The sequence below is a fragment of the Hypomesus nipponensis genome, chromosome 7, assembly GCF_054491055.1.
Source record: "Hypomesus nipponensis isolate SF chromosome 7, ASM5449105v1, whole genome shotgun sequence".
NCBI classification, from domain to species: Eukaryota; Metazoa; Chordata; class Actinopteri; order Osmeriformes; family Osmeridae; genus Hypomesus; species Hypomesus nipponensis.
In genome coordinates this window covers 9,438,479-9,462,594 of record NC_140367.1, presented here as the reverse complement: position 1 = coordinate 9,462,594, position 24,116 = coordinate 9,438,479, and the positions used below count along the sequence as shown (strand labels likewise).

Below are 24,116 nucleotides of genomic sequence, written 5' to 3'. Positions count from 1 at the left end.
AAGGTAATGGATACGAGCGATTGTCAATGAGTAACTCATGCATAGTGCAAAGGTCGTTGTGACTGGCAGGTTATTGCAATGTCGACATAATAAAACGGACAATGAAGTTTGAACTAAGCATAACCACAACAGTATTATTTTCAAATGACTGTTTCAAGGTAAATCAAACAGAACTGCAGAGCCCAGCCAAACAATTATGTATTTTTTCACAACTTTATTTACTTAGCAGTACAGAAATTATTTGGGCCCAATATGTTTCATAATCTTTTAAAACAATGGTGACATTATTACACGGCCCTTGTCATATCAATACTGCCATAGTAGACATTTGGTCCTTCTAAAGCAATTACAGTCAACTTTATCACATGTTCCCCAACCTGCTTTGCACAGCTTGGATCTTTTCATCTTTAAGTAAAAGGAAATACGTCTCCTCTGATAAATTGTAGTTTCTCAAGCTGCTGCAAACAGGAACAGGAAGTTTGCTTTTTTTGCTGGACTACACTCGCCTAGTGGCTTGGCTTAAGAATAGCATAATGCCTTGCCCAGGACTGGGCTAAGATTGGAGATGAGAGACAATACAAAAATACAACAAAATAGTCCCCCATGACCACCAGGCATCCCAGATACTGTTATTCATTTAAGCTGGTTACTGAAGTATTACCTCCTCACACAGTTGTTGGTGTTTGCGGAGCAAGTGTGCTATGCTAGCTTGGTAGGAATAACTGCTGGAGTACAAATGGAAGAAGCCAAGCCACTCCCCTACTTCCTCCCCCAAAAACAGCCACACTCGTTTAGACGATAACAAGACACAACTGTTCATATTCCACAGCTCCCAAACACTTATGCTTTTACATGGTAACTCTTTCAGCACATAAACACAAATTGATTTTTCACCCACAACTAAAATTACAAATCTGTGGTGATGTTTTGTATGTTACTGATCAATTGATTTGGCATCTTTGGACTATGTATCCCTCGCCTACCCGAGGCGGACTGTGGTTACATGATGAGTAAAAATGAAGGGTATTAACCAGTATTCAGTGCAATATTTGTCTGAACTTGGTTATAAAAGCATAACTTCCACCCTGTCCCCTTTCCAGCAATGCTATAATATAACTCTATATCATGAACTTCCTTGATGAGCAAAACATATACTTGTATCATCCGACAACCCATCTTTGACTTTTTTTTCCTCTTTTTTTTCTCTTTTTTTTTTTCTTTAAGATTTTCGTTGTCAGCGACATTAATGGATATTCAGGAGTGTGGCAGACTCTTTGATCTCTACTGGTCAGCAGCGTCGCCGAAGATGTCGTTCTTCTTGCGCTCCATCTCGGCAAAGTCAAAGTCTGTCCCCGTCATCCGCTTGTAGATGTCCTTGATGTCGTCGCAGGTGGTCTCAAAGTGAGTTGTTGCATCATAGGTACGGGAGATGAAAATCTGTGATATAAAAAAAAAAAGGAAAAAAAAAAGAAAGAAATACACTTGTTTAAAATGGGTGCAAACTGGGGGGGGGGGAGAAGTAAGGGATGCAAGAGGAATGTTTTGCTACGGTTGAAGAACCTTGTACACAAAACCTCCAAAACGTAATGGACCCCTACCTGGCTGTCAGCCCCGGGATCAGTTGGTGCGTACTGATCGCTGATACTCACAAACCTGCATGGATATTAAACGCAGGGTTAAACACACCGGCAAAGATGGCATCTCTGGACAGCTGACAATCATGAGCACAAAGCTCCCACATGGGACTCATACGTTACGTACTTCTGCTCGACAGGCTCCAGCAGGTCCAGGGCCGGTTTGATCTCCTTCTCGGGGTCGTCGGTCTCCACCGTGGTGCTCACGATGGCCACGTACTTGCCCTGGGCGGCCACGTTGTGTGCGAAGGAGACCATGCACACGTAGATGTCTGCGGTGAGAGACAAACAAACCCCATTTGAGTCGACGACTTCGGGGCGAATACTCTGATCCGCTTTCCATCAGCGCGCTGTATGTGGGCCATCGTGCCTCGATGACGTCACTGTCTGCTGACTCACCGTGCTTCCTGTTGACCTGGTTCTGGGGGATGATGATCTGACAGGAGTTGGCATCGCTGGTGTTCTTGATGGGGTGGCTCATGATGCAGATCACCCGCATCACCTGACCCACCTTGGTGGCGCGGTCCATGATGTAGCTGGGGTCACAGATCAGCTGCTTGCAGCGTGCGATCTGGGAGACAGATTTGACACGTCAGATCTTAGTCTCCACCGGAAGCTGTTGCTAGACAAGGAGTTGCCTTCCATCCAGTCGTCAGATGTGCGAGTTGGCCCTTACCTCTCCCTCAGACTTGACTCCCACCACCTTCCCGTTCTCCATGACGATCTCCTCGATGGGCTTGTTCAGCATGTAGGTCCCTCCGTAGATGGCACTTAACCTGAGAGGAAACAGGGGGATCGAAGTTGCTAACTCAAAAGCTCAACACTCCCATAGCGAGTGGACATGCACAACCATCTATGAGCTCTGTTGGTAATGACACCAGCAGGTTGAGAGGAGGAGGTGTTACCTGGCAAACCCTTGGGGCAGTTCTCCCAGGCCGTAGAGGGGGTAAAGGTAGGGGCTCTTGCCATATCTGGCCAGGGACTCGCTGTATAGCTTGATCCGGTTTATCGCATCCATGCAGGGCTGGTCCAGGTATCTGAGTGAGTAAGGAAGAGAAAGCACAATTACTCATGATCCCAGACAGTGTCCAACAAGGCTGTCATGGTACTATTTAGAGATATTCCGAGGCATCAAACTGGTTTGGGGTTAAACCATCTTTCCGTGATGCTCTGATGCTCCTGGGTACTCACTCGTCTGTGCGGTAGAGGGCGAGAGAGTGGCCGGTGAAGTCGATGACGTCCTGGCCCAGGTCGAACTTCTTGAACACGTCTCTCATCGTTGTCTTTTTGGGGTCCACGCCCTCCATGGTCTTGGGGTCGTTCTCGTCAAAGTTGGCGACGAACACCAGGAACTTCCGGAAGCGTCGTTTCTCAAACAGCCCCATCAGACCTTCAAGAGAGAACAGTCATCGAAAACGTAGTCAACAACTAATTGTCGACTGCGTTTACAAATCAAGTACATTTTTGGCTACAGCAAATGTTGTTGTGGAAAAGTAGAGAAGAAAAACTACAAAACCCAGCCTCCCCCCCCTCCTTCCCACAGTGCCCCCTGGACTCACTGGATGCCAGAGCCTCAGTCTCGGTGGAGGGGACTTTGTAGATGCTTCCCTTCTTGTAGACAAAGCTGCCCTCAATCACCTTGAAGTCCAGGTAGCGTGTGACCTGTGTGATCAGCAGCATGCGGACCAGCTGGCCTGCACAGGTTAAAGACAGGAGGCGTTAACAAACACTCACTGTTTCAACACCTTCTGTTTCAATTCCAATCATTTGTCCTCTCCTGAAAACATCAAATACATTTGGTTGAACATTGGGCTTCTTGTTTGTATGGCAATCACAGCTAAAAGCACAGTAAGAAATTACCCTCTGACCCCACCAGGCACTGAATATATTTACTCTCTCATATATCCTCTAGAGTCAACATAAATGAAAAATTCACAAGAAGGATGGTGGGAGGGATTCGTGTTAGCATGTTTTTACCGTTGGCCATGAGGAACTTGGGGATGAGGTCAACATTCCAGTCACGGCCTTTCCCCATGGAGTCTGGCGGGCTCCCTGGAATGCTGAAGCGCTTGTAGAGCTACGAGCAAAACCATCGACATTGTTGTTTATACACAACTACTTGCCAAGCAGCGCACATAATGGAAGTCACACAGACAATTAATTGATCATGTGCTCTGGTCAACTGGGCAGGATATTAGGGCTGAGTTGGCCCTGATGATAGCCTCTGAGTGTTAGACATTTCTAGAAAAAGGACATTAGAGGAATGTAGCAGATCTAACAGGATGTGCCAACTGCCAGTTAAGTGTAGCAATTCTTGGCTGAGGCAGGGAGGTCAGATGTCGACTTACGTCCTCCAGGGGTGTGATGGAGGCGCTCTCAGCCCCATAGTAGGAGTTACGGTCCATGTGCAGAACCTTCTTCCCCTTCACTGACATGATCCCCGACAGGATGCATTCCTATTGGACGACAGACATTTTGAGCGGCACAAACTAACGTCAAAACAATCGAGTTATCAAAGCTGTAGTTGTATCAAAGGACAGAGGGACTTGGCCAATGGAGGTCTTGTGCTAGTTACAAACTGCACTAAATGTCATTTGACACAGGCCACTTTAAAATCACAGTGCAAACCATTAAGGATTTGTCGCCCTTGTGGTCCGAGTCATGATTGTGGTCTGGGTAGGCTCTGCCTTTTCATATTTTGATCAGATAACTGACTGTGGTTGGTCTGGGCCTCAACCAACCCAGTTTAAACTTGGCCAGGGCTCTAGAATTACAGCAAACAAAGTGTAGAAAAAACATTTTGAGGATAGAGGAAAACAAGACATTAAGGTTTTTGAGATTCACCGGACTTATGCGGTTGCACCCAGTGACCCAGCATAGGTGCATGGGTGGGAGGTACAGTTCATTATTACAAGACTTCCGGGCTGGTTAATATTTCCACTAGGGAAGAACTCCAAAAAATAGTACAGAAGACACCATTTAACATTCTCTGTCTGTCTACTAGGGGAGAAACAGCCTTTTTACAGTAAGTGCAACCACAAACTACAGGGCGCGGGAGACAGAGAGAGATAGAGCTACAAGCATTGAGTTGAAATCACGCTCCATTTGAAGGAGGGAATTTAGATGAGAAAGTCTGCCCCATAATCACATTGCTGTCATGTCCCCCAGTAGTGCTGAGATAGGGTTACAGTTCTTCTGTCATGGCAGCAGGTTTCAGTGAAGAGTACGACCTGGTGCTTGAAGAGGAAAACGTGCACGTAGGCTAAGTGACTCTGGAATTTCAACTGACCAAAGGCCCTAATACGATTACGCCATTCGGTTTGTAGGAGCTGAGCAGCAAAAAAACCACACACAAAAAAACACTGCTGGCTACATCATGTGATTCTGTGGACTTTATTCAGAAAACTTTTAGAGGAAAGTGCCAGAAAGATTGAGCTAGAGTCGTAATATGACCTTGACATCACTTATTTCAAAGCAGTCCTGACTATAAAATGGATACGTGTCCCTTGTTCTATGAACTTGCAAAGTTAAACGCAGTAATGAGATCTGAATAATATTATGTCATACAAGGAAAGGGTTGGCAGGAAAGTAGTTTGTGCAAATGGGGACAAACAAGGCCAAAGGCCCAATTAAGGATGACATCATATAGCCCAAAGAATGTGGCACTATACACGCTTCGCATAATTTGGAGTTACAAAAACAAAACAAAAACACTGAAAATACCTAGTTGACAGTGGACAGAGCTTGTAAGGTTAAGTGCTTTTAACAATACTCTTTTATTCTATAGGCCACCCTACTGTATTTCCATGCAATAACGTTCACACAACAAATACTGTGCTCTCAACGGTGCAGGGTAAGTGCCAGTGGCTTGATATGGTTTGAGGGACCATTAAATAAACATCGGAGATCAATTATGGGTGTGCATAACTGTCGGGAAGACCTCATTGTGATTCGTCATCATTAGTCCATTTGAGTGGCATGGGACCGAAGCTGCCTTGCTGGTGCTTACATACAGTAAATAGTGAGGCAGGCACAGCCCAGTCATCACGCTGTCAGTCATGCAGCCTGTGTCCTCAGGGAGAACAAGGTACCGATTCAGAAGTCAGACACTCCAGTCCATAAAATACTCAAGACAAGCCTAAATGAGGGGTTAAAAAAAAAAATCATAGTTCAACCTTTAAAACCAGGGTTCTATAAAAGCAGGTGGGATTATGATGAGTGACTAACTGGTGTGTGTGTGTGTGTGTGTGTGTGTGTGTGCGTGCGTGTTTGCTGTCTGCTTTGAGCATTGGGTTGTGTTGGGCGACTGAAGTTCAAAAGGCTGTGTCACATGAAAGCCCTCACGTACGTATGGAAAGACTGAGTGTGCCATCTTGGCATTTTCCAAAAACTCTTTCATGAGTTAGGCTGTGATTTTCAAAGCTCTGGTTGGTACCACACTGTCTGACAGGGGCACTGCATTGGGAGAGAGGATGTTGAATCACCATCTGCCTGACAGGGAGGAGGACTACTTGGATAACACTTTTTAGGATTTGCGTGAACAGTTGACTGAAGCAACATGAATGCTTTTTCTTCCCACAATCTTAGTCTAGGCCAGATGGGCAATACTTTCCCCCCCTGCCACCCACTCTATTTCTCATGTCTAGCCCCAAATGCCGATTAACCAGGCCTGTCTATTATTATAACTTGTTGTATTTAACATATGTGCAATTTGTCTGAACTACCATATTGACATAGAGGAACAGAAAGTAGTCAATGACTTCACCACACCCATTTGCAGGCGAACACAACACAGGAGTTACCAACCCGTAACCCAGCCCCTTTCTGCTTAGCTGCCAACCCCCCCCCCCCCCCCCCCTCCCCCCTCGAGTTAAACAACTCAAACCTTCCTGACCGTCATATCCTGCTGGAAGTGGACGACACAAAACATTATGGCCACAAAAGACTGATTTTCTACTTTGACTGGCAGAAATGTGGAACTACCTTGCTCAGTATCCGTTAATGTGACACAAATCGTTAACGTTCGAGCAGCAGTGATTGAGGCCTACTAGGCTAGTTGCAGTTTATTTTAGGTGTCGCTTTTTCAACATTAAAAAAACTTTAAACTTTTTAACCTGGCCTAATTTTTTTAGCTCTAGTCATGTCAAGCTCTGATGCTTTGGCAAAAAATGAGATCTAAACAATGTAGAACCAATGTTCAGTAGCTAGGGCTAGCCACCTAATTCCGTCACGAGTTGTTCCTGTCATGCCTTCACTGAGTGCAACTGTTTTACGAGTTAAGCTGTTGCATCACCAATAAGTCATTTAGGAATAGAAATTCACATGGAGTTAAATATAATAGATAGTCAAAAGTCACGATGAAATAGCCTCCTTCAATCTGCCAATGCATGTGATGGTACTTAAAATTCTCACTCAGTTGAACGTGCGCAGACAGATGCTATCTACGCGGATATTGCGAATCTCTTCCTTGCAACCTGGCTACGGCAGATTTATTTATGAATTACGGAGATGCAATTATCTACGAGATCAATAATGTAAATGTAAACAAGATTGTAAGTAGGCAGCAAACTAAAGTCAGCAAACAAACCAAGCTGCCATTTCTTTCAGTACTTCCAGTTTGCCAACTTGATTGGCTCGGGTGAATAAGAATCTCCACACCCCAGCCTGTGTGTGGGCTGAGGCTGTTTATCAACGTTTGCTTGCTACTGTAGCTAGGCTAAAGAAAAGAACAGAAACAAATTCGTAATAGTGTCAAATGCTATCATAAAGTGTCAACTACTTAGCTACCAAAATCCATTGACAACAGGTGTACAGATGGTAGTCTACCTCTCCAACATTAGGAACGTGTAACTGTCCAAATGACACGTTAGCATTCTTTCTCCAATGAACAAAGCTTGTAGTACTGGCCCCGAGCTAGAGTGACAAGTAGACCTAGCTTGCAATATTACTAGCAAGCTAACTGCTTTCGTTTTTTATTAGGGATACAACCCGTTTGTCAACAATGTTTGTACCTCGAGTATATTATAAGCAAAGCTCATTCGATTAACCGTTGTCTTAGATATCTCGCTAGCTACGTTGTATGACAATCAAGTTTACAGTTAGCAGTGTGTTCTAGGCCCCGCCTGAATGTTGCCAAAAAGCCTTTTAGATTCTAGCATAGCAAGTAGCTTGCTAGCATAGCTAGCTCGCAACTGTCCAGCTCAAGACAAGTCTAGTGAGCTGCACCCAACTTGCATTGGAATAGGGTGTTAATCTCATAAAGGAAGGTAAATGGTAGCATTTCTTCGTCCTCACCGTCAGTCCAGTCCCCAGAACGATAACGTCGTATTCTTCATTCATTTTTCAAAGTCTTAGCTCCTCTTTTCCTGAATATCGGGCTGAAGAAAATGGAGATCAGCAAAGCTAGAAATGAAAGGGGCTGCGGTTCAACGTCAAGCGGTTCCTCCTCCCGCGACATGGGAGGAGTTACGTTCTAATGGGGAAGTACTGAATGTTTATTTAGTGACTTATTATTACTAACATAATTATTATTACCACAGTTGTCTTTAGAATACATAACTGTGTACTGCTCTTATAGTGTCGCATTTTCATACGCACTTGTCCAGAGTTACCATAGCTACCCTAAATCTGGCCTGAATGACAGCATTAAAATATAATTTACAAACAGCAAAAGGGTAAAGCAAGTTTACAGATGAGAACAGTAAGGTCCACGTGTCAAAGTGAAAATGTATATTTTACAAGGCCTTTATGTATATTTTACCAGGCCTTTATTGACTAAAAATTGCATCATATCAATCTAAATCACACAATAATATCAATGTAATATGTTTGTTCAATAAATATTTGTTTATTAATTATAACATTTATTCATAACTATCAAATATTTCTATGTCAATGTCTTCGTTTTGATTTGTTTGCTTCATTTACACTCAAAAACATTGAGCACTTCTATCTTCTTGGCATGCTCTTTAGCCATGGTGCCTGATATATCCTCTGTGTCTGCAAGTCCAAGCTGGAGTAGAGTCCTGACTGTGTCTGCATGCTGTCCGATACACGCCATGTGAAGAGCTAGGAGATGGACAGCCATTACCAACAACATATGTTCAAGGTTTCTTTCCTGTCAGCTAAGTGGGGTATGTCACCTGCTCCTTACCAGTTCTTCCCTTCTTGTCCCTCACATGAAGGTCTGCACCTAATGTTAGAAGGGTTTTTATAGTGCTTGAGTGACCTTCCTGCCAAAGAAGAAGAAAAAGGTGGGTACAACATGTATCTAATTCTGATTTGGTGTTATTCAGATTATGAACTAGGCTTGAACTGTGTGAAACAGCTCACCTTGGCCGCATAATGCAGAGCAGTGAGTTGCATGTCAGTGGCAATCTGGTTCACGTCCACGCCGAGGTCCTTCACTAGGAACACCAGCGCCTCCTCCTGGGCAGTGACAGCAACTTGGTGCACTGACTGAGCCCCAAGGATATCTGTGGCCATGGGGGAGGACTACACACACACACACACACACACACAAACACACACACACAGCAATGTTAGATTACTTTTTTTTAGCTCTATTATACTTCTTCATTAAGTCTTCAGCAGTGCACCTTGTGCTCTTTCAGCAGTAGTTTGGCTACAGATACGTGTCCATTCCTCACTGCATCCATGAAGGGGGTGACTCCACAGCTGTCCCGAGTGTCTGGGTCATAGCCACACCTGCCAGCAGAAGGAACGTGACAGCACTGTAGCTCTATCTAGTATGTAGACTCATTGGTATAGCCAATATAAATAAAACTTGTTTTTATTAATATCTAGAACAAACACAAGGATACATACCTCTGTAACAAGATGCCGACCACCTCTTCACAACCGTGCATTGCTACGCAAAAAGCCACCCAAAGAACTGTGAGAACTGTGATGGGTATACCGATCCAGACCTTGGTCAGGTAGCATATAGGCCTTCCCGACAATACATTAAGCTTTATACATCACCTGCAGTGTGCAACGGAGTCCTCAGGATCTTGCTCTCTGTCCTCCAGACTTCAGGGCTGACTAGAAGGAGATGTTGTATGACTATAGGATCTCCCTCCCTGCAGGCTATATGGAAGGAGTTCCACCCGTCCTTGTTCTTAAGTGTGGGGTCTGCTCCATGGGAGAGCAACTCCTGAATGATTCCCAGGTTCTGGTGTGTGCAGGCCATCATTAGAGGAGTCCTGCCATATTATGGTACAGCTGAGTTATATTCTTTAACTTTCCACATAACTATAATTTGAGAATATTGTATTTAATAACTATTACATAACGTGAAAAGGTATGACGTTACACGAAAAAAAAAAATCTCCTTCGAGCCGGATTTGAACCAGCGACCTAAGGATTTCAGCACATTGCCTCTACAGTCCTCCGCTCTACCAACTGAGCTATCGAAGGGAGATATCAACCAGGAGTAAAATATTGGGATTTGAATGTATGTACAGTATTAATTATGTAGGTTTGATACGTTTGATATTGTAATATTTGTAAATCTCCAAGACTTACCAATCAGCCTTTTTTAAACAGTTTACTTTTGCACCCTCCTTGATCAAAAAACGGACACATTCCTCATGTCCCATTGAAGCAGCCTCATGCAGACCTCTCTTGTAGTCGTTATTATACAGTTCAATATCCATCCCTATGTCCTTTATTAAAAACTTTAAAACGGCCAAGTGGCCGTGGCGGGCAGCATAATGCAACAACGTATCACCTGATCTCCCAAAATGTTTCTTGTTGACAATACGTGCAATTTTGCTGTTGACGCCAAGTTCTTTTTCGAGAGCGCACAAATTACCATCCTGCGTAAGTTTTATTAAATGTTTTAAAGAGTGCTCCTCGTCCATTGCACAAGTTCAATAAAATAAAGTAATTTTTTTGCTTTTTGAGGTCTACGTATATAGCAAGACGGTCACCGAGTTGCAATCATAGACCTAAAATCGGCACTGCCAAATGCAGGTTTGGTCAAGTATAATGATGGCCAAACAATGACCTACACATTAAAGCAGCCTGCTTTACATGACTTGTCCCAGTCGCAAAACAAATGTTATTTCTCCACAGATATTCACACATAGTATCACAAAATTGCTCTATAATGATAATGTATAATCTTTATTGATGCAACCTCTCAAGGCATATGAAACTCAGTGGTCGATTTTGATTGTCCCACATCAGACGCATCTTACTAAACAGTTGTCTGAAATGATAATAAAGTTGATTGCTTTAAACTGTCAATTGCTGGTTCTTGTGAAAACTAGTTTGTATCTGTGTCTTGACTAGGTAGAAATGTCTGTTACATAGTTGGTAAAAGCCACAAAATAATACAGCTGTATGAGAGTATGGCCCCCAGTCTACCCTCTACAGTAAATCTTTATTTTTCTGGTATTTAAATTTCCTGGTAAGGCTACTGCACATTGACGACTTCAGATCTTATCTAATCAACAAACGTTATCAGTAAAACAAGAAGCTTTAACAAACTTTTTTTTAATGAGTGTGTAGGCTATGCCAACCATATTCCACCTTGGCCTCAAGCAAAACCTTTTTTTTTTTTACTTTGGCCACAGACAAAAAGGACAGTCTGTAATTTTTACCAGACAGTGCAATAATATCATTCTTAGTTTTAGTAAAGCATGTTGGCGCCTACTGCAAAATGGTATGGATGTAGGCCAATATTCAGGTATTTTTGGCTTACTTTATGCGGGCATTTTGAATATTTCTCAGGGATAAAAGGCATATGGTGTGGGTAGGCCATTGGAAAAAAATCAAGAAGACATTTTAATAAAAACTTGACGGTGACTGAACATGAGGTCGAGGACTTCATGAAATGTACCGTCATTTCTATTATTTAATTATAAAGAAACGTCTTAACTTAACGAATGACAAATTAAAATGTAAAAAGTATCTACACTATGTTTCTCATCCCCGCAGTCTAATTAATGGCATTAAGGATGTATCCGAAGGATTTCTCTTAAATCTATCTTCAATAAATGCAAAGCCAAAGCCATTTGTGCTTCCATGGGTGAGCAAGATTAGATACATCTGGTTACATCTGGAAGGAACTTCCTGAAAAGGGAGAAAAGAAAAAAGTTTGCGGTTGGTGAGGGTGTGTGAGACTCACTCCGCAGCGTTTATTAAAGAACATGAACGGGGAATGGATGGTCGTTATGCGGTGTGGATAATTACTGACACTTCTTCTGGTAAGCAGTAGCCTACTTTTACTTTATAATAGCCTACTTAAGAGAGATGCTTTTCTTTATAGCCCGTGCATGAAGCCCATACAAAACAAGAGACACACCCCTTTTTAATTCATTATATTAATCGTTTTCCATAAAATTATAATTGTCTTCAACGATAAATAGTTGACTAATCGATTGACACAGTTGTGGTTTGATTATTTATTTCGGTCTTCAAAATCTATTATAGTTACATAAGTGTAGAAGAACTATATGTTCCAGTGAAGAAACCCCGGTGGTCCCCCATAGGAAACTTGCCTGTCTCGTCATCGGGCTATTGTACACCTTTTCTATTACTGCAGGCTTTTAGAATCTGAATAACAATACGTAAGTCAGTTAATGATTTTTGACAGTTCGTGAGACATGTGATTAATCTCACAGCCATTGTATACAAATGGTGCACATGTCCAAACACAGCATTAGAGGAAACAACATGGGAGTTAAATACATCTCCAAAAGGCTGTGATCTTTCAAGAACATTGCAACATTGCTATATTATTTTGTCCAGGGCTGATGACACGTTATAGAATTGCTGGAGGTTACAGTTTTTCAAAATATCTAGAACAAGAGAACATCATTATATGCAAGAACAATAACCTATAACATCTTAATTATTTGCTGTTATGACTGTGATTTTCTATCATAAAGCTTTGAAGTTAATAGGGATACATTAATGTTACATTAAATACTCGATGATATTCCTTTTTGTGTTCATGTCTTAAATTGAATCACTGTCAGACAGTTTATTGAAAAATGCCACCAGGAAGGAAGTGCCACAGGGGTGTGTGAAACTACAACCATATGCCTCTCAATGATCTTAATCACAATGAGCAATTACAAATACACAAAAAGGCTGCACCAAATATCAGGTTTTAGTGCGCTCTGGGATGCACAAACCAATAAGCTATGAAATGCAAATACCAAAGATACACCAATGCCATGGTAGGTATGTTAGACTTCCTGACTGCAGCAGATGTGACGGGGACTTTGTGTCTTTTTCTGAGAGGACAGTCAGATCCCAGGAGCACATCTGGATCCTGCTCAGGGAAGGATTTATTATTGTATATTCCCTTTAGTTGGATCCTCAGCTGGGCCTCAATGCCAATGCCAAACCATGCAGTATCTTCACTTCTCCTGGTTGTTTATCTGACTGCTGGTTTGTGTCTCAGTCCATTTGGGCTGGGCCTCTCTTTCGGTCATCTGCTTCTTTGTCTGATGTTTTTTCTGTGCATGTTGCCTATCAAATCTCATTCTCATTCTCTGTTTGCAGATGCTGCTTGACGAAGAATGAGAAATGGCTCTTTTGCGGAAAAGTGAGTGGCGTTATGATTACTCCTAGTTTTTAAAATAAATCTTAACATTCTCTATGGATTGAGCAATTCTTACTTGTTGAACAAGTCTCACTGCATGCCTGTCTTTAAACACTCACACAATAAAACAGCGTTTTGTAAATATTTGAGTTTGCCTAACTTTAACATTGTGTTTGGAGCTCAATGCAGTCTTTGTATGACACGAGCCCTCCAGCCCTCTGTCCCTCCAGAGTGTTCCCCAGCAGAGCTGGATTGCATCCAACACCATAAATTATGTGACTTTGCGCATGTGAATGTGCACGTTTGGGTATGTGTGTCTACCAATCCTGACTTTCCTCAGCGCTGATGAGGTAAGCAGGGTGTAGGGCCAGGAATCCAATTTCACTCTCCCACACTCTACTCTTCACTTTCAACTATTATAAAAACATTCATGAACGTTTGGATATGAAGCTGTTTGAGACCACTCAAAAAAATGCTGATTTCAATGAGGTGAAAACCTAACATTGGTAATCTGCGGGTTGTTATAGGAACTTCTTTAGAGAGGTCACATCATTTTGGGGGGAATGTGCCAGTCTGATGATTGATGACTCAGCTTAACTGCTGCTGCCGACACATGGTTAGGGTCTGTGTGCTGATGAGCAGAATGCCAGGGATGGGAGGGGCTGACTGGGCTATTAGTTTGGATTGGTCATGGTACCTGGAGGAGGGGTCATAAAAGATGAGAGAACTTTGATTGGGTGCAGATGACAAGGCTTTCTTTCATCCCTTCCGCAAGGTAATCACCAGTTGATTGAAAAGGATGTGACAGCATTATGGGGCAAAGCAGATATAAGAAGAGGAGGGAAGAACTGATTAATTTGCCTCTCCAAGAATGTGTTTAAACTAATTCAAGTTTTGGAGTCATTGCAAATGTATTTAAAAGAAGAGCAACAGGAAACATCATGGAGAGAGAGAGAGAGAGAGAGAGAGAGAGAGAGAGAGAGAGAGAGAGAGAGAGAGAGAAAGAGAGAGACACAGACACAGACACAGACACAGAGAGACAGAGAGACAGAGAGACAGTGAGACAGAGAGACAGAGAGAGAGAGAGAGACACAGACACAGAGAGACAGAGAGAGAGACAGAGGACATGCAGGAAATTACACGGGTTGAATTGAAACCCAGGCCCCTGTGACAATGTGTGGGACATTTTCTCCTTAAAAGATATGACAGTGTTAGCTGTGTTGCTAAAAATGTACTTCTGTTATAGGGCAAGCACTCTGCAAAGTATCACAAACTGTGCAAGATATTCAAGTTAACGTTAGAGAAGTATACCTTTCTGAGTGTTGCCCTTGTCTTTCTCCTTTGTTCCAGTCAACCGCATCCTCCTGACGCTACTGGTTCTGATGGTGTGTCTCATCCTCCACAGTAAACTGTTCAGAGCGTCACATCGGGCTAAACACACAGGTATGTCAATACCCCTCCGGTGAGAACAGGCCTCACTGCAACAAGACGCTCACCTGAGGGCGCCAGTGCAAACCAAGACTATCTGTATTAGACCTTGAAGTTTAAGCTATCCGTGACTAAAGGCATTGCCATTAATACTGTTACATTTCATATTTTCAATTTGATAATACATTTGAAGTGGTTGTTCATGACCAAACCAGTCCTATGTGTATCTAGGATCCTATACAGAAATTAAAAGGGATCCTGGACATGAACCTGACATTGCACTGGAGAAGCCAACAAACATCATACCAGTGGTCATCTGTGCATCTGAGGAGCGCATAGGGGGAACCATGGCAACCATTAACAGTATCCATAGCAACACGGACGCCAGCGTGTTATTCTATATTGTCACTCTTCGTGAGGCTGTGAAGCTAACACGGTTTGTTGCGTCCGCAAAATTCTCCCCTCCATCCTTTTGCTCTTTTGCAGCAATCCAAGTTCTGAGTTAAAGTCAAAGTTATACACTTAACACACTTGACGGTCTGGTGAACATCCTAGCCTTTGGTCGTCTTTGTGTTGGTCCCATAGACAGTACATAGAGAAGACCAAGCTGAAGGGGATCAAGTATAAAATTCTGGAGTTCAACCCTATGGTACTGAAAGGAAAGGTGAAACCAGACTCCTCCCGGCCTGACTTGTTGCATCCAGTGAGTATGTGTTGTACTACACACACACACCCTACACACACACACACACACACACACACAACCTACACACACACTCTACACACACCCAGCATGTGTACACACCTAACTGCTATGTGGACATCCTGGATTGAAGTAACCTCTCTGTCAATTTATTTGCAGCTTAACTTTGTGCGCTTTTACCTACCCATGCTTGATATCAACCATAAAAGAATCATCTACCTGGATGATGACGTAATCGTACAAGGTGTGAATCCTTCATGTGTGAAGTAGAAATGGAGGGGGAAAGGACAGAGCAAAGTAATAAACCTTGTTGGTCCTAAGCTTTTTATTAAATCTTATCTAATGACTATTACCTCGCTTCTCCAACCGGGTCCAGGTGACATCCAGGAGCTGTACCGAACCAAATTGGCGCCAGGCCATGCTGCTGCCTTCGCCACAGACTGTGATCTGCCCTCCACACACGAGATTGTGCGCAGTGTGGGCATGCAGGTGAGTGAATGCATGTGCTGGCCTGAGCACATGAAGAGACTGGCTGCTAGAGGGCAGTACTTACTCAGGTTGACCTGAGTAGGACTTTGATCAGCTGCTGTCTGTTTGAACTACAGGAAGCCATCTGACAGTTGCTTATCAAGAGTCTTTGCTTTGCTGCATGCATCTTAAAGTGAAATAATTTAAACGCAATCCTTTCTCATTTGAGCCTGTCTCCCAGACAACATACATGGGATTTCTGGACTACAGAAAACAGGTGGTGAGAGATCTGGGAATCAATCCAAGTGACTGCTCCTTCAACCCCGGAGTGTTTGTCGCTGACATGGGGGAATGGAAGAAGCAGAAAATCACCAAACAGCTGGAGAAATGGATGCTGGAGAACTTCAAGTGAGTTGTGTGTTCCATTCGATGCTATTCTTAGAATTGAAATGATGATGCCACCCTCTTTTCTTTTGGTTCCCTTCCTCCTCCAGGGAGAACCTCTACAGCAGTGCCATGGCAGGGGGCGTGGCCACTCCGCCCATGTTGATTGTGTTCCATGACAAGTACACGATCATAGACCCACTGTGGCATGTCAGACACCTGGGTGAGGCTGGCGTCACATCTGCACCATCTCACACAAGTCTCCAGACCCCCAACCAAATTAACAACAGGTTTGGCGAGAAAAACTCTTCCTCTAAACTCTGGGGTTTCTCATTCATACAGGCTGGAGTCCTGACGCCAGATATTCGGAGACCTTCCTCCAAGAGGCGCACTTGCTGCATTGGAATGGCCGCTTCAAACCTTGGGACTATCCCTGCGTCCACCTGGACCTGTGGGAGAAGTGGTTCATCCCTGACCCCAATGGCAGGTTCTCTTTGATCCGGCCCAAGTGACACACCATGGCTGTAGAAGACATTAGGACCAGGCGTTAGTGACGTGTCTGGCTTTCCAGGACCTGCTGAGGGGTGTCATGAGGCTGTGTAAGGACAGTGGCTGGTCATGTGGTGTCCTCCTGAAACCAAATGTTTGCTGTTTGAATATTGTTTGATAAGAATCTTGTTGTTTTCTTTGGTTTTCTGGTTTTTGTTGTTGTTGATCAAAACAGTATTATCATTCTCTACAAAGTGCAATGCCTACTCTTGGCTAGTATTGAAATGAATAGTAAGATGCCATTGATGTGTGTATTGATGTTTTTCGTTGCACAATCCATTATTGTGTTTAATGTTACCTTTTTATGGATCTGTTTTGAATAAAAAGTTGAATTCAACTCCTAAAAGAAGACCAATCAGACCAAGGTTCCTTTTCCGGAAACATTTAATTGTTCTCGTGACAGGAAGTCAACACTCCATAACCGGTCAGTTAAATATTAACAATTTACAGTCATGAGCAACAAGTAAAATGTCTCATTCAAAACGCTATATCCTGCTTGACAAAAATACAAACTCAATGAAAATGTTTAATTTACATGATGTACCTCATGCAATTATCTATGACAAAGATATTCTCCTTTACTAGGAAGATCTTAAAAGTCTATGAGTCTGTGGACCAAATGTCCTCCTGACATATAGCGTTTTGGCATGAAACACCAACTGAAAACACAAGAAGTCCCTTAAAAAACCTGTCCATCCTCGCCCCCATCTGTAGCAGAGAGATGGACATCTACTCAAATATATACCCCCCCATCTTTCACCCGTCTTCCCCTTGCTGCCTCATAGCTCTATTTTAGTTCTGGCACCCTGGAATGACAAGAAGAGAGGGAAAAACATGAGTTCATCATCCTCCATTTCACAATCCCTCGTTCCTAAGACACTCCCTTTCCCAGCTCACCGTATCCTCCTCTTCCTCCTGCTCCTCTTCCTCTGCTTGAAGTTCCTCTGCATCCTCAGCCTCCTCTTCGTCCACCTGCTCCTCAGGTTCCTCCTCAGGTTCCTCCTCAACCTGAGAGACAAAAACAAAACACTTCAGGGTCTCGCAATCCCAAACGTTTTTACGAAGGGCCCACAGGACGACAACAACAAATCAACCTTAAGCCTCAGAGAAGACCAGAACAAAACTCAGCGAGACATGCCCTTCTCCAGAGACAGTTAGTAATGCCACTACGGTGTAGTAGACAGGAGACATACCTGTTCGCTGAGGTCGACGTTCATGCTGAGCCTGAGCATGCGCTCTATCCTGTCCCCGTAGGCCTTGGTGTCGGCCAGCTGGTAGCCGGAGCGCAGGGTTGCCGTCTCAAACAGCACCACGGCCAGGTCTGAGGCCGTCTGGTCCTCCGCATCGCTCTGTGGTAGCCAGGCGGAAGAGGAGACGGTAAACAACACAGCGTGTAAAACGCTCACGTCACCAAGTCAGCCATCTTGTTTAAGGCTTTTACATTACACTTACATTGACTCTTTTCAGCATTTCCTTGATGAGTGGGTGTTTGGGATTGATCTCTAGTGTTTTCTTTTGGCTGGCATAGTAACTGGAAAACAATGAAACTGTATTAATACAGTGTTATGTCCATGTCCTCTGAGATTTTAGGGCATTATTTTCCAACCAGCTCTTACTTTGTGGAGATGTCCTTTCCTGTCTGGTAGGCCTGGGCCTTCATGAGCCTCTCCATGTTTCCTGACCAGCCGTACTGGCTGGCTACCAGGGCACAGGGGGACTTGGTCAGTCTCTGGGACAGCACAGCCTTCTCAATCTTTGGAAAAACATGCAAAAAAAAAAAATATATAGTTAACTTTTTGTAAATACAACAAAGATTTTTGTATATTAAATGGGACTAACTATAACAAGTAAAGCAACATGTCGTAACAATGTCATTGTTCAGGATAACCTTGTGATACACACAAGGTTGTATTGTATTGTATTTTTCAAATCAGACCCTGTTGTTTGCTAGACTGACCTTGTCTTTCAGGGCCTTGTCCTTCATCCAGGTGGTGAGGGGTTCGTACTCTTTCTCCACTGCCTCCCTCTTCTCCTTGGCCTTGTCGCCCTCGTCGAACGTCACGCCCTCCTTGGCCACATTCTGGAAGCGCTTGCCGTCGAACTCGGGCAGGGCCTGGACGCAGTACTCGTCCACGGGCTCGGTCAGGTAGATCACCTCGTAGCCCTTCTTCAGCAGATTCTCCACAAACGGAGAGGCCTCGGCCTGAGGAGAGGGGAGGACGGCAGGGAGAGTTAGGCTCAGATTACAATACAGACAGAAAAAAGGGAGGAAACCTAGTTCGGACGCTAAACCAGATTTTAGATATAAGGTATTCTAAGAATGTTAGTCAAGGTTTGTATTCATCAACAGGTGTCCTTCTTTGAGAACGTCCTTGAACAGTGCCCACAGCGCTGATGTTCCTCAACCCTCACCTCCTTCCGGCTGGTCCCAGCCATGAAGTAGATCTTGTCCTGCTTCTCCTTCATGCGCTCCACGTACTGCTCCAGGCTGGCCAGCACCGCGTCGCTGTTGGAGGTCTGGAAGCGAAGCAGTTTGGCCAGACGGGTCCTGTTGGAGTGGTCCTCGATCACACCCAGCTTGATGTTGGTGCCGAACTCCTTCCAGAACTTGTCGTTGTACTCCTCCTCGGCGATCTTCTTGATCATGTCCAGGGTCTTGCGCACCAGCTTTTTACGGATGACCTGGTTGGAGAGACGCGAGTTTGGTGAGCGGTCTGCTTGGTTTGACACAGGGAGTACTGGACCGTGGACGGTTTCTCGTCCACTGGGCACCTCTAACGCCCTTTGTGACGCTGCTTGAAAAAGGGGGCTACGCAGGAAACGTTGGATTCAAGGTTTTGGACCTGGCGAAGGGAGTGCGGCAGGAGCAGGTCTCACCTTGAGCAGTTTGTGCTGCTGGAGATTCTCTCTGGAGACGTTCAGAGGCAGGTCATCGGAGTCAACCTGAGGAGACGCAAACAGTGGTTACACACCGTCAACCTTCAAGGGGGCAACGCGTTGGAGGTGTGGATCTGCTCTGATAAAACTCACCACGCCCTTCACAAAGTTCAAGTACTTGGGCATCATGTCATGGAAATCATCGGTGATGAAGACCCTACGCACAAACAGCTGTAAAAGAGTGAGAGAGAGATGCTGATCGATCGGATGTGAATACAAACAGGACTCGTACAGTACTGCGGGTAAGACGAGTCTAAAAAACCCCGGTGCCCCACAGGCCACTAGCAACCATACCTTAATGTAGTCGTTCTTCTTGGACCCATACTCATCAAAAAGACCACGAGGGGCTGTGGAGGGCACAAAGAGGATGGACTTGAAGGTGACCTCGCCCTCGGCAGTGAAGTGGATGTGGGCGATGGGATCCTCTGCCTCCTGTAAGGACGCAGAACAACCTTGATGAGCGGACGTGGATGGAACACCCAGAGGAGTCGAGCCGTCTAGATGTTCCGAGGAGAGGAACCTTGTTGGTTCCAGCAGGGGGTCTCACCTTGGAGAAGCTCTTGTAGAAGGCCTTGTACTCATCCTCCTCCACCTCCTTAGCCGGCCTCTGCCAGATAGGCTTGATGTCGTTCATCAGCTCCCAATCCCACACCGTCTTCTCCACCTAGAGAGAAAAAGAGAGAAACACCAGATGAACACCAGGCTGCATGGCGGGCTTTTCTCCTGGGTATGGTTTTTGCGGTTCAAAGATGCTCGCGATGCTTTACCTTCTTGGTCTTTGGCTTGTCCTTGTCCTCCTCCTCTTCCTCCTCCACCTCAGCTTCAGCGTCAGTCTCATCCTTTTTCTCTGCCTCAGCCTCAGCCTCGTCCAGAGGCTCCTCCACAGTCTCAGTCTGGACAAGAACAGAGGGAGGCGTGAGGTTTACTCTGCCCAGGCTGCATTCAAATGCCATTCATGTTCCCCTAGCCATCAAGTATTGTTCATGGGAGACCTAGAGAACGCCAGGCACAGCGACTGACCTTGCTGCTCCACACGTAGATAGGGAAGTTGATGAACTGGGAGTATTTGGTAACAAGGTTCTTGATGGTCTGAAGCTCCAGGTAGTCTGACGCTTCCTCCTTCATCACCAAGCTGGGAAAGAGAAGTGCATCTCAGGTTAGGGATCAAGCTTGCTGTGCCATACAGCTGTCTTATCAACCACCGTCACACTCCTGTTTGCATCACGAGGGAAACAAATACATCAGGCTTCTCAAACTCCAGCTTGAACTTGAAGGCAGGCTTGAATCTGACAGACAAGTATGGTCATAAATATGGTGTAACATAAAGATATCTGGTCTGGCCAACCAAACCAACACTTCCAAATCAAATTCTACCAACGCTTCCATGAAAGATAAACATCATATTTTGTTATATTGGTTTGAGATGTCACCAGGTGTTGCCATGCCTACTCACGTGATAGTGGTGCCCCTGCCCAGCGTGTCCCCACGGGGGTCCTCGATGACAGAGAACTCGTTGGAGTCCGACTCCCAGATGTGCTGGGTGCCATTGTTGTGCTTGGTCGTTACGATGACCTTGTCTGCCACCAGGAAGGCCGAGTAAAAGCCCACACCGAACTGGCCAATCAGCTCAGAGGTGGACTGGCCCTCCACCTGCATCTCCGTCATCTTGTTGAGGAACTCACTGGTGCCAGACTTGGCGATGGTGCCCAAGTTCTTCACCAGATCCTCCTTGGTCATGCCGATGCCTGTGTCTGTGATGTGGAGCATGTTCTTCTCCTTGTCAGACTGTTTTGGAGGAAAGGGTGACATGTTGTATGTTATAGTCTACATAGCCATTTGTATCTGTGGGGAAAATAGCTAGGTAATTAAAAACATGTTACTATTCCCTTTGTGGGTTTACTCAAACGAGTCAGGTGTTTAAAGTCATGTTCTGGAGGTGTGTATTTGCAATGCAAACCCATGTAAATGCAGATGTGGCAGACATGTAAACCACACGGTCTTAAGTATCACTTCTGACAGCTTAGTGTTGAGTAAGAACCTGTTTGGGTGGGTCCCAGCGTAACCCAGAGGATAAGTTACCCACCTTGATTTTCACCGTCAGCTCTTCGTTACCGCTGAGTGCATCCTCATTGGTCAGGGACAGCAACCGGATCTTATCCAGGGCATCCGAAGCGTTGGAGATCAGTTCTCTAAGGAAGATCTGCAAAAAGACACACAAAAAAGAAGCGTCAGCCATAACATTCTCAGTTGACTGTTACGTCATTCAAATGCATGCAACAACAAAATGACCAAATCAAACCACGGGTCCACGCAGAATGACATCATACCATACATGACTCCAATCGATAAAACAAACAAACAAACAATGTATAGACAGACTGACAGATGGAGGAGAATAACTCCCGTGTTGTTTGATGGTAGACATCGAGAAAGCAGACACAAACCTCTTTGTTCTTGTAGAGGGAGTTGATAATGAGCTTCATCATCCTGTTCACTTCGGCCTTGAACACGTGCTTCTCCGATTTCTCACGGATTTCCTTGATCTGAGCTGCGTTCAAGCCATCAAGCTGGATGGCCTCCTCTTCCCTGGATAAGGAGACAAGGGGGAAATCACAAACAGGCATGAAAGAGTAATAACAACTCTGGTTTTCCCCAAAGGGAGGATCAATTAGGAACCATCCGGACACGGCAAGCTCACATCCTATTTTGTAGCAGGGCTCGTGTCTAGAAAGAAGTCATTGGGGGAAACTGTGAAGCCGGCTGTGTGTGCCAGCAAAGACGGCACTAGTAGCCGTTTCTCCAAGCAACAGATAAGGGGCTAGTGCACTAACGAAACATAATGCTGAGAGTGTCAATCCAAAAAGGGAAAATATTTTTGTACTCAACTTTTGTTGAGAGTTGGGTGTAGGCTACTTGAGGTTCAATTTGAACACTAACAGCCAAGGGGGAAGGGATAGGGGGGTAGTGTCAGATTCACTACACAAGTATCAGAGGTATATCAAGACTGACTAACCTCTGGACAACCTCGTCATCTGTCCGTGATCCATCTCTGCTTTTGCCCAGGTCTTCCTCCACTGTGCCATCAATGTCAACATCATCCTCTGCCCTGACTGATGCTGCAGAGTAAAACGATACATTATGGAATCAACAATACTTTATTTACTGTAATTATACAATACTCTATCTTTACAGAATGACTTCAAAGTAAATTGACTTTATTGGTGTGTTGGTTAATTGCAGGGCTAAACCTGACCTTGCAAGTTACTCCACCTAATCAAAAAGCCACTTTCATTTGTGTTGTATGACTGAATATACTTGATCATAAAGAACTACTAGTCAGTCTACAAATCGTTTAACCCCAGAAGACCTTCTCTAGTACAAGGCAGTCGTTATCACAATTAATCAGATAATGCAGTGGCAAATTGATACTATAAAGTTAACTTTCATGGCTGATAATGTGCACATTCCATTTTCACCTTCTTATCTTATAGTACCGGCTAAAGAGATTGTACTGCATTAACCAAACAGTGAAACATTTCAAGATTATTTCGCACTTTCCAGTGGCCTACGGTAACTTACTTTACCAAGGACGAAAGATACAATGTGACAGCTGAGAAGTGTCAAGTGAGGCAGTTTCAATTAAGACTTTAGTATTTCATATCCAATGATGTCTCTAATCAGCTCGCAAATTAGTGGGCTAGTTACAATTTCTTCATAATGCAATATGTCGCTCCAAGTTCACATACTGTAATACATTTTGCTTATTCATCATTACCTACGTTTGCTCAGAGTATCCCCGACATGGATTTTTAAACTGTACATAGCTATACTGTAGCCTATAGAAATACATTTCGCTTAAACCACAATATGCATGTAATAAAGTTATAGCTAATTTAGCAAAGCATTTGTGAAATTTGGCATGCCGTGAAGCTGGACTACTTACTGAACGTTAGCAGGGCACAAATGAAGCCTATAATCCAAATTCGTCTCATTTTTATAGACAATTTAATCTGTAAAATGTTTTGGTTTTGTCCCGTTTAACACACCAACTACCCGGTAAGCAGTTGAACTGCTCGGTGACGGGAAAAGGTGACTGTCTTTATCACGTCCCATTTACGTGGGAGGCGGATTCCTGTTGGGAGCCTATCTCTGTTCCCCACGCACAACTCTAGACCAATAGCAGATATTCTCGCAGCCACGAACGTCCAATCGCAACATTACATGTCTAATTTTACTCGTCCAAAGCGTGTCTAGTCACCATTGGCCGAAGAATACGACGAACAGTGATGAACTGTCATCGTACAATTGAAGCTTATTGTTACAAAATTTGCATTGCCCGACTTGTGTCTTCGGTAAATGGAAACATGAGTAAAGTTACTTTATAAATAAAGCATTCAAATTATGGCTGTTGTATTCAAACATCCGGGGAACGCTCTAGGTTGAGCCATGCGTT

General features: G+C 44.2%; 4 protein-coding genes and 1 non-coding gene across 8 annotated transcripts; 1 reads left to right on the top strand and 4 right to left on the bottom strand.

The window, feature by feature from the left end:
* Positions 1-194: 194 nt before the first annotated feature.
* Positions 195-8,156, bottom strand: gdi2 (GDP dissociation inhibitor 2). Its single transcript, XM_084701462.1, has 11 exons — positions 7,929-8,156; positions 3,983-4,090; positions 3,612-3,711; positions 3,194-3,328; positions 2,826-3,024; positions 2,540-2,671; positions 2,311-2,410; positions 2,034-2,205; positions 1,762-1,906; positions 1,599-1,653; positions 195-1,437 (listed from the first exon to the last, which is right to left on the bottom strand). Exons 1-11 carry the CDS (start codon positions 7,971-7,973, stop codon positions 1,282-1,284), a joined length of 1,347 nt encoding a protein of 448 aa, XP_084557588.1. The 5' UTR covers positions 7,974-8,156; the 3' UTR covers positions 195-1,281.
* Positions 8,157-8,457: 301 nt separating this feature from the next.
* ankrd16 (ankyrin repeat domain 16) lies at positions 8,458-10,601 on the bottom strand. The gene is made up of 7 exons (XM_084701463.1): positions 10,161-10,601; positions 9,618-9,838; positions 9,462-9,504; positions 9,233-9,341; positions 8,967-9,128; positions 8,788-8,866; positions 8,458-8,702 (listed from the first exon to the last, which is right to left on the bottom strand). Exons 1-7 carry the CDS (start codon positions 10,496-10,498, stop codon positions 8,554-8,556), a joined length of 1,101 nt encoding a protein of 366 aa, XP_084557589.1. The 5' UTR covers positions 10,499-10,601; the 3' UTR covers positions 8,458-8,553.
* On the bottom strand, positions 9,965-10,052 carry trnay-gua (transfer RNA tyrosine (anticodon GUA)). The gene is given in 2 exon segments: positions 9,965-10,000; positions 10,016-10,052. It is a non-coding gene; the product is annotated as a tRNA-Tyr (tRNA).
* Positions 10,602-11,709: 1,108 nt separating the features above from the next.
* Positions 11,710-17,052, top strand: glt8d2 (glycosyltransferase 8 domain containing 2). 4 transcript variants are annotated; one of them, XM_084701466.1, is made up of 10 exons: positions 11,710-11,848; positions 13,155-13,197; positions 14,545-14,637; positions 14,854-15,058; positions 15,208-15,325; positions 15,485-15,569; positions 15,702-15,814; positions 16,035-16,201; positions 16,288-16,400; positions 16,520-17,052. In XM_084701466.1, the coding sequence occupies exons 2-10, from the start codon at positions 13,179-13,181 to the stop codon at positions 16,687-16,689; spliced, it is 1,083 nt and encodes a 360-aa protein (XP_084557592.1). In that variant the 5' UTR covers positions 11,710-11,848; positions 13,155-13,178; the 3' UTR covers positions 16,690-17,052. The 4 variants fall into 4 exon arrangements, with proteins under 4 accessions (XP_084557592.1, XP_084557591.1, XP_084557593.1 ...); XM_084701465.1 differs by having other exon boundaries at positions 16,023-16,201; XM_084701467.1 differs by having other exon boundaries at positions 11,728-11,848; positions 13,155-13,544; positions 16,023-16,201.
* Positions 17,053-17,092: 40 nt separating this feature from the next.
* Positions 17,093-23,794, bottom strand: LOC146276675 (endoplasmin-like). Its single transcript, XM_084701927.1, has 18 exons — positions 23,607-23,794; positions 22,677-22,779; positions 22,108-22,249; positions 21,747-21,863; positions 21,117-21,448; positions 20,684-20,795; positions 20,431-20,556; positions 20,211-20,327; positions 19,958-20,095; positions 19,757-19,834; positions 19,604-19,669; positions 19,139-19,408; positions 18,684-18,929; positions 18,343-18,479; positions 18,179-18,257; positions 17,920-18,075; positions 17,624-17,734; positions 17,093-17,532 (listed from the first exon to the last, which is right to left on the bottom strand). Exons 1-18 carry the CDS (start codon positions 23,653-23,655, stop codon positions 17,506-17,508), a joined length of 2,406 nt encoding a protein of 801 aa, XP_084558053.1. The 5' UTR covers positions 23,656-23,794; the 3' UTR covers positions 17,093-17,505.
* Between the last annotated feature and the right edge of the window lie 322 nt (positions 23,795-24,116).

What these genes read in the sequence shown, in the direction of transcription:
- gdi2 (XM_084701462.1), bottom strand. Translation starts at nt 7,973, where the DNA reads ATGAATGAAGAATACGACGTTATCGTTCTGGGGACTGGACTGACG. An exon ending in TTCTGGGGACTGGACTGACG is followed by an intron (nt 4,091 to 7,928) that starts GTGAGGACGAAG and finishes GTCGTCCAATAG; the next exon opens with GAATGCATCCTGTCGGGGAT. An exon ending in CAAGTTCCTCATGGCCAACG is followed by an intron (nt 3,329 to 3,611) that starts GTAAAAACATGC and finishes TAACCTGTGCAG; the next exon opens with GCCAGCTGGTCCGCATGCTG.
- ankrd16 (XM_084701463.1), bottom strand. Translation starts at nt 10,498, where the DNA reads ATGGACGAGGAGCACTCTTTAAAACATTTAATAAAACTTACGCAGGAT. An exon ending in TGTTTAAAAAAGGCTGATTG is followed by an intron (nt 9,839 to 10,160) that starts GTAAGTCTTGGA and finishes ATAATATGGCAG; the next exon opens with GACTCCTCTAATGATGGCCT. An exon ending in GACTCCGTTGCACACTGCAG is followed by an intron (nt 9,505 to 9,617) that starts GTGATGTATAAA and finishes CTTTTTGCGTAG; the next exon opens with CAATGCACGGTTGTGAAGAG.
- glt8d2 (XM_084701465.1), top strand. An exon ending in GAGGCTGTGAAGCTAACACG is followed by an intron (nt 15,059 to 15,207) that starts GTTTGTTGCGTC and finishes TTGGTCCCATAG; the next exon opens with ACAGTACATAGAGAAGACCA. An exon ending in TGCGCAGTGTGGGCATGCAG is followed by an intron (nt 15,815 to 16,022) that starts GTGAGTGAATGC and finishes TTCTCATTTGAG; the next exon opens with CCTGTCTCCCAGACAACATA.
- LOC146276675 (XM_084701927.1), bottom strand. Translation starts at nt 23,655, where the DNA reads ATGAGACGAATTTGGATTATAGGCTTCATTTGTGCCCTGCTAACGTTC. An exon ending in CCCTCTACAAGAACAAAGAG is followed by an intron (nt 21,864 to 22,107) that starts GTTTGTGTCTGC and finishes GTCTTTTTGCAG; the next exon opens with ATCTTCCTTAGAGAACTGAT. An exon ending in AGAAGAACGACTACATTAAG is followed by an intron (nt 19,835 to 19,957) that starts GTATGGTTGCTA and finishes ACTCTTTTACAG; the next exon opens with CTGTTTGTGCGTAGGGTCTT.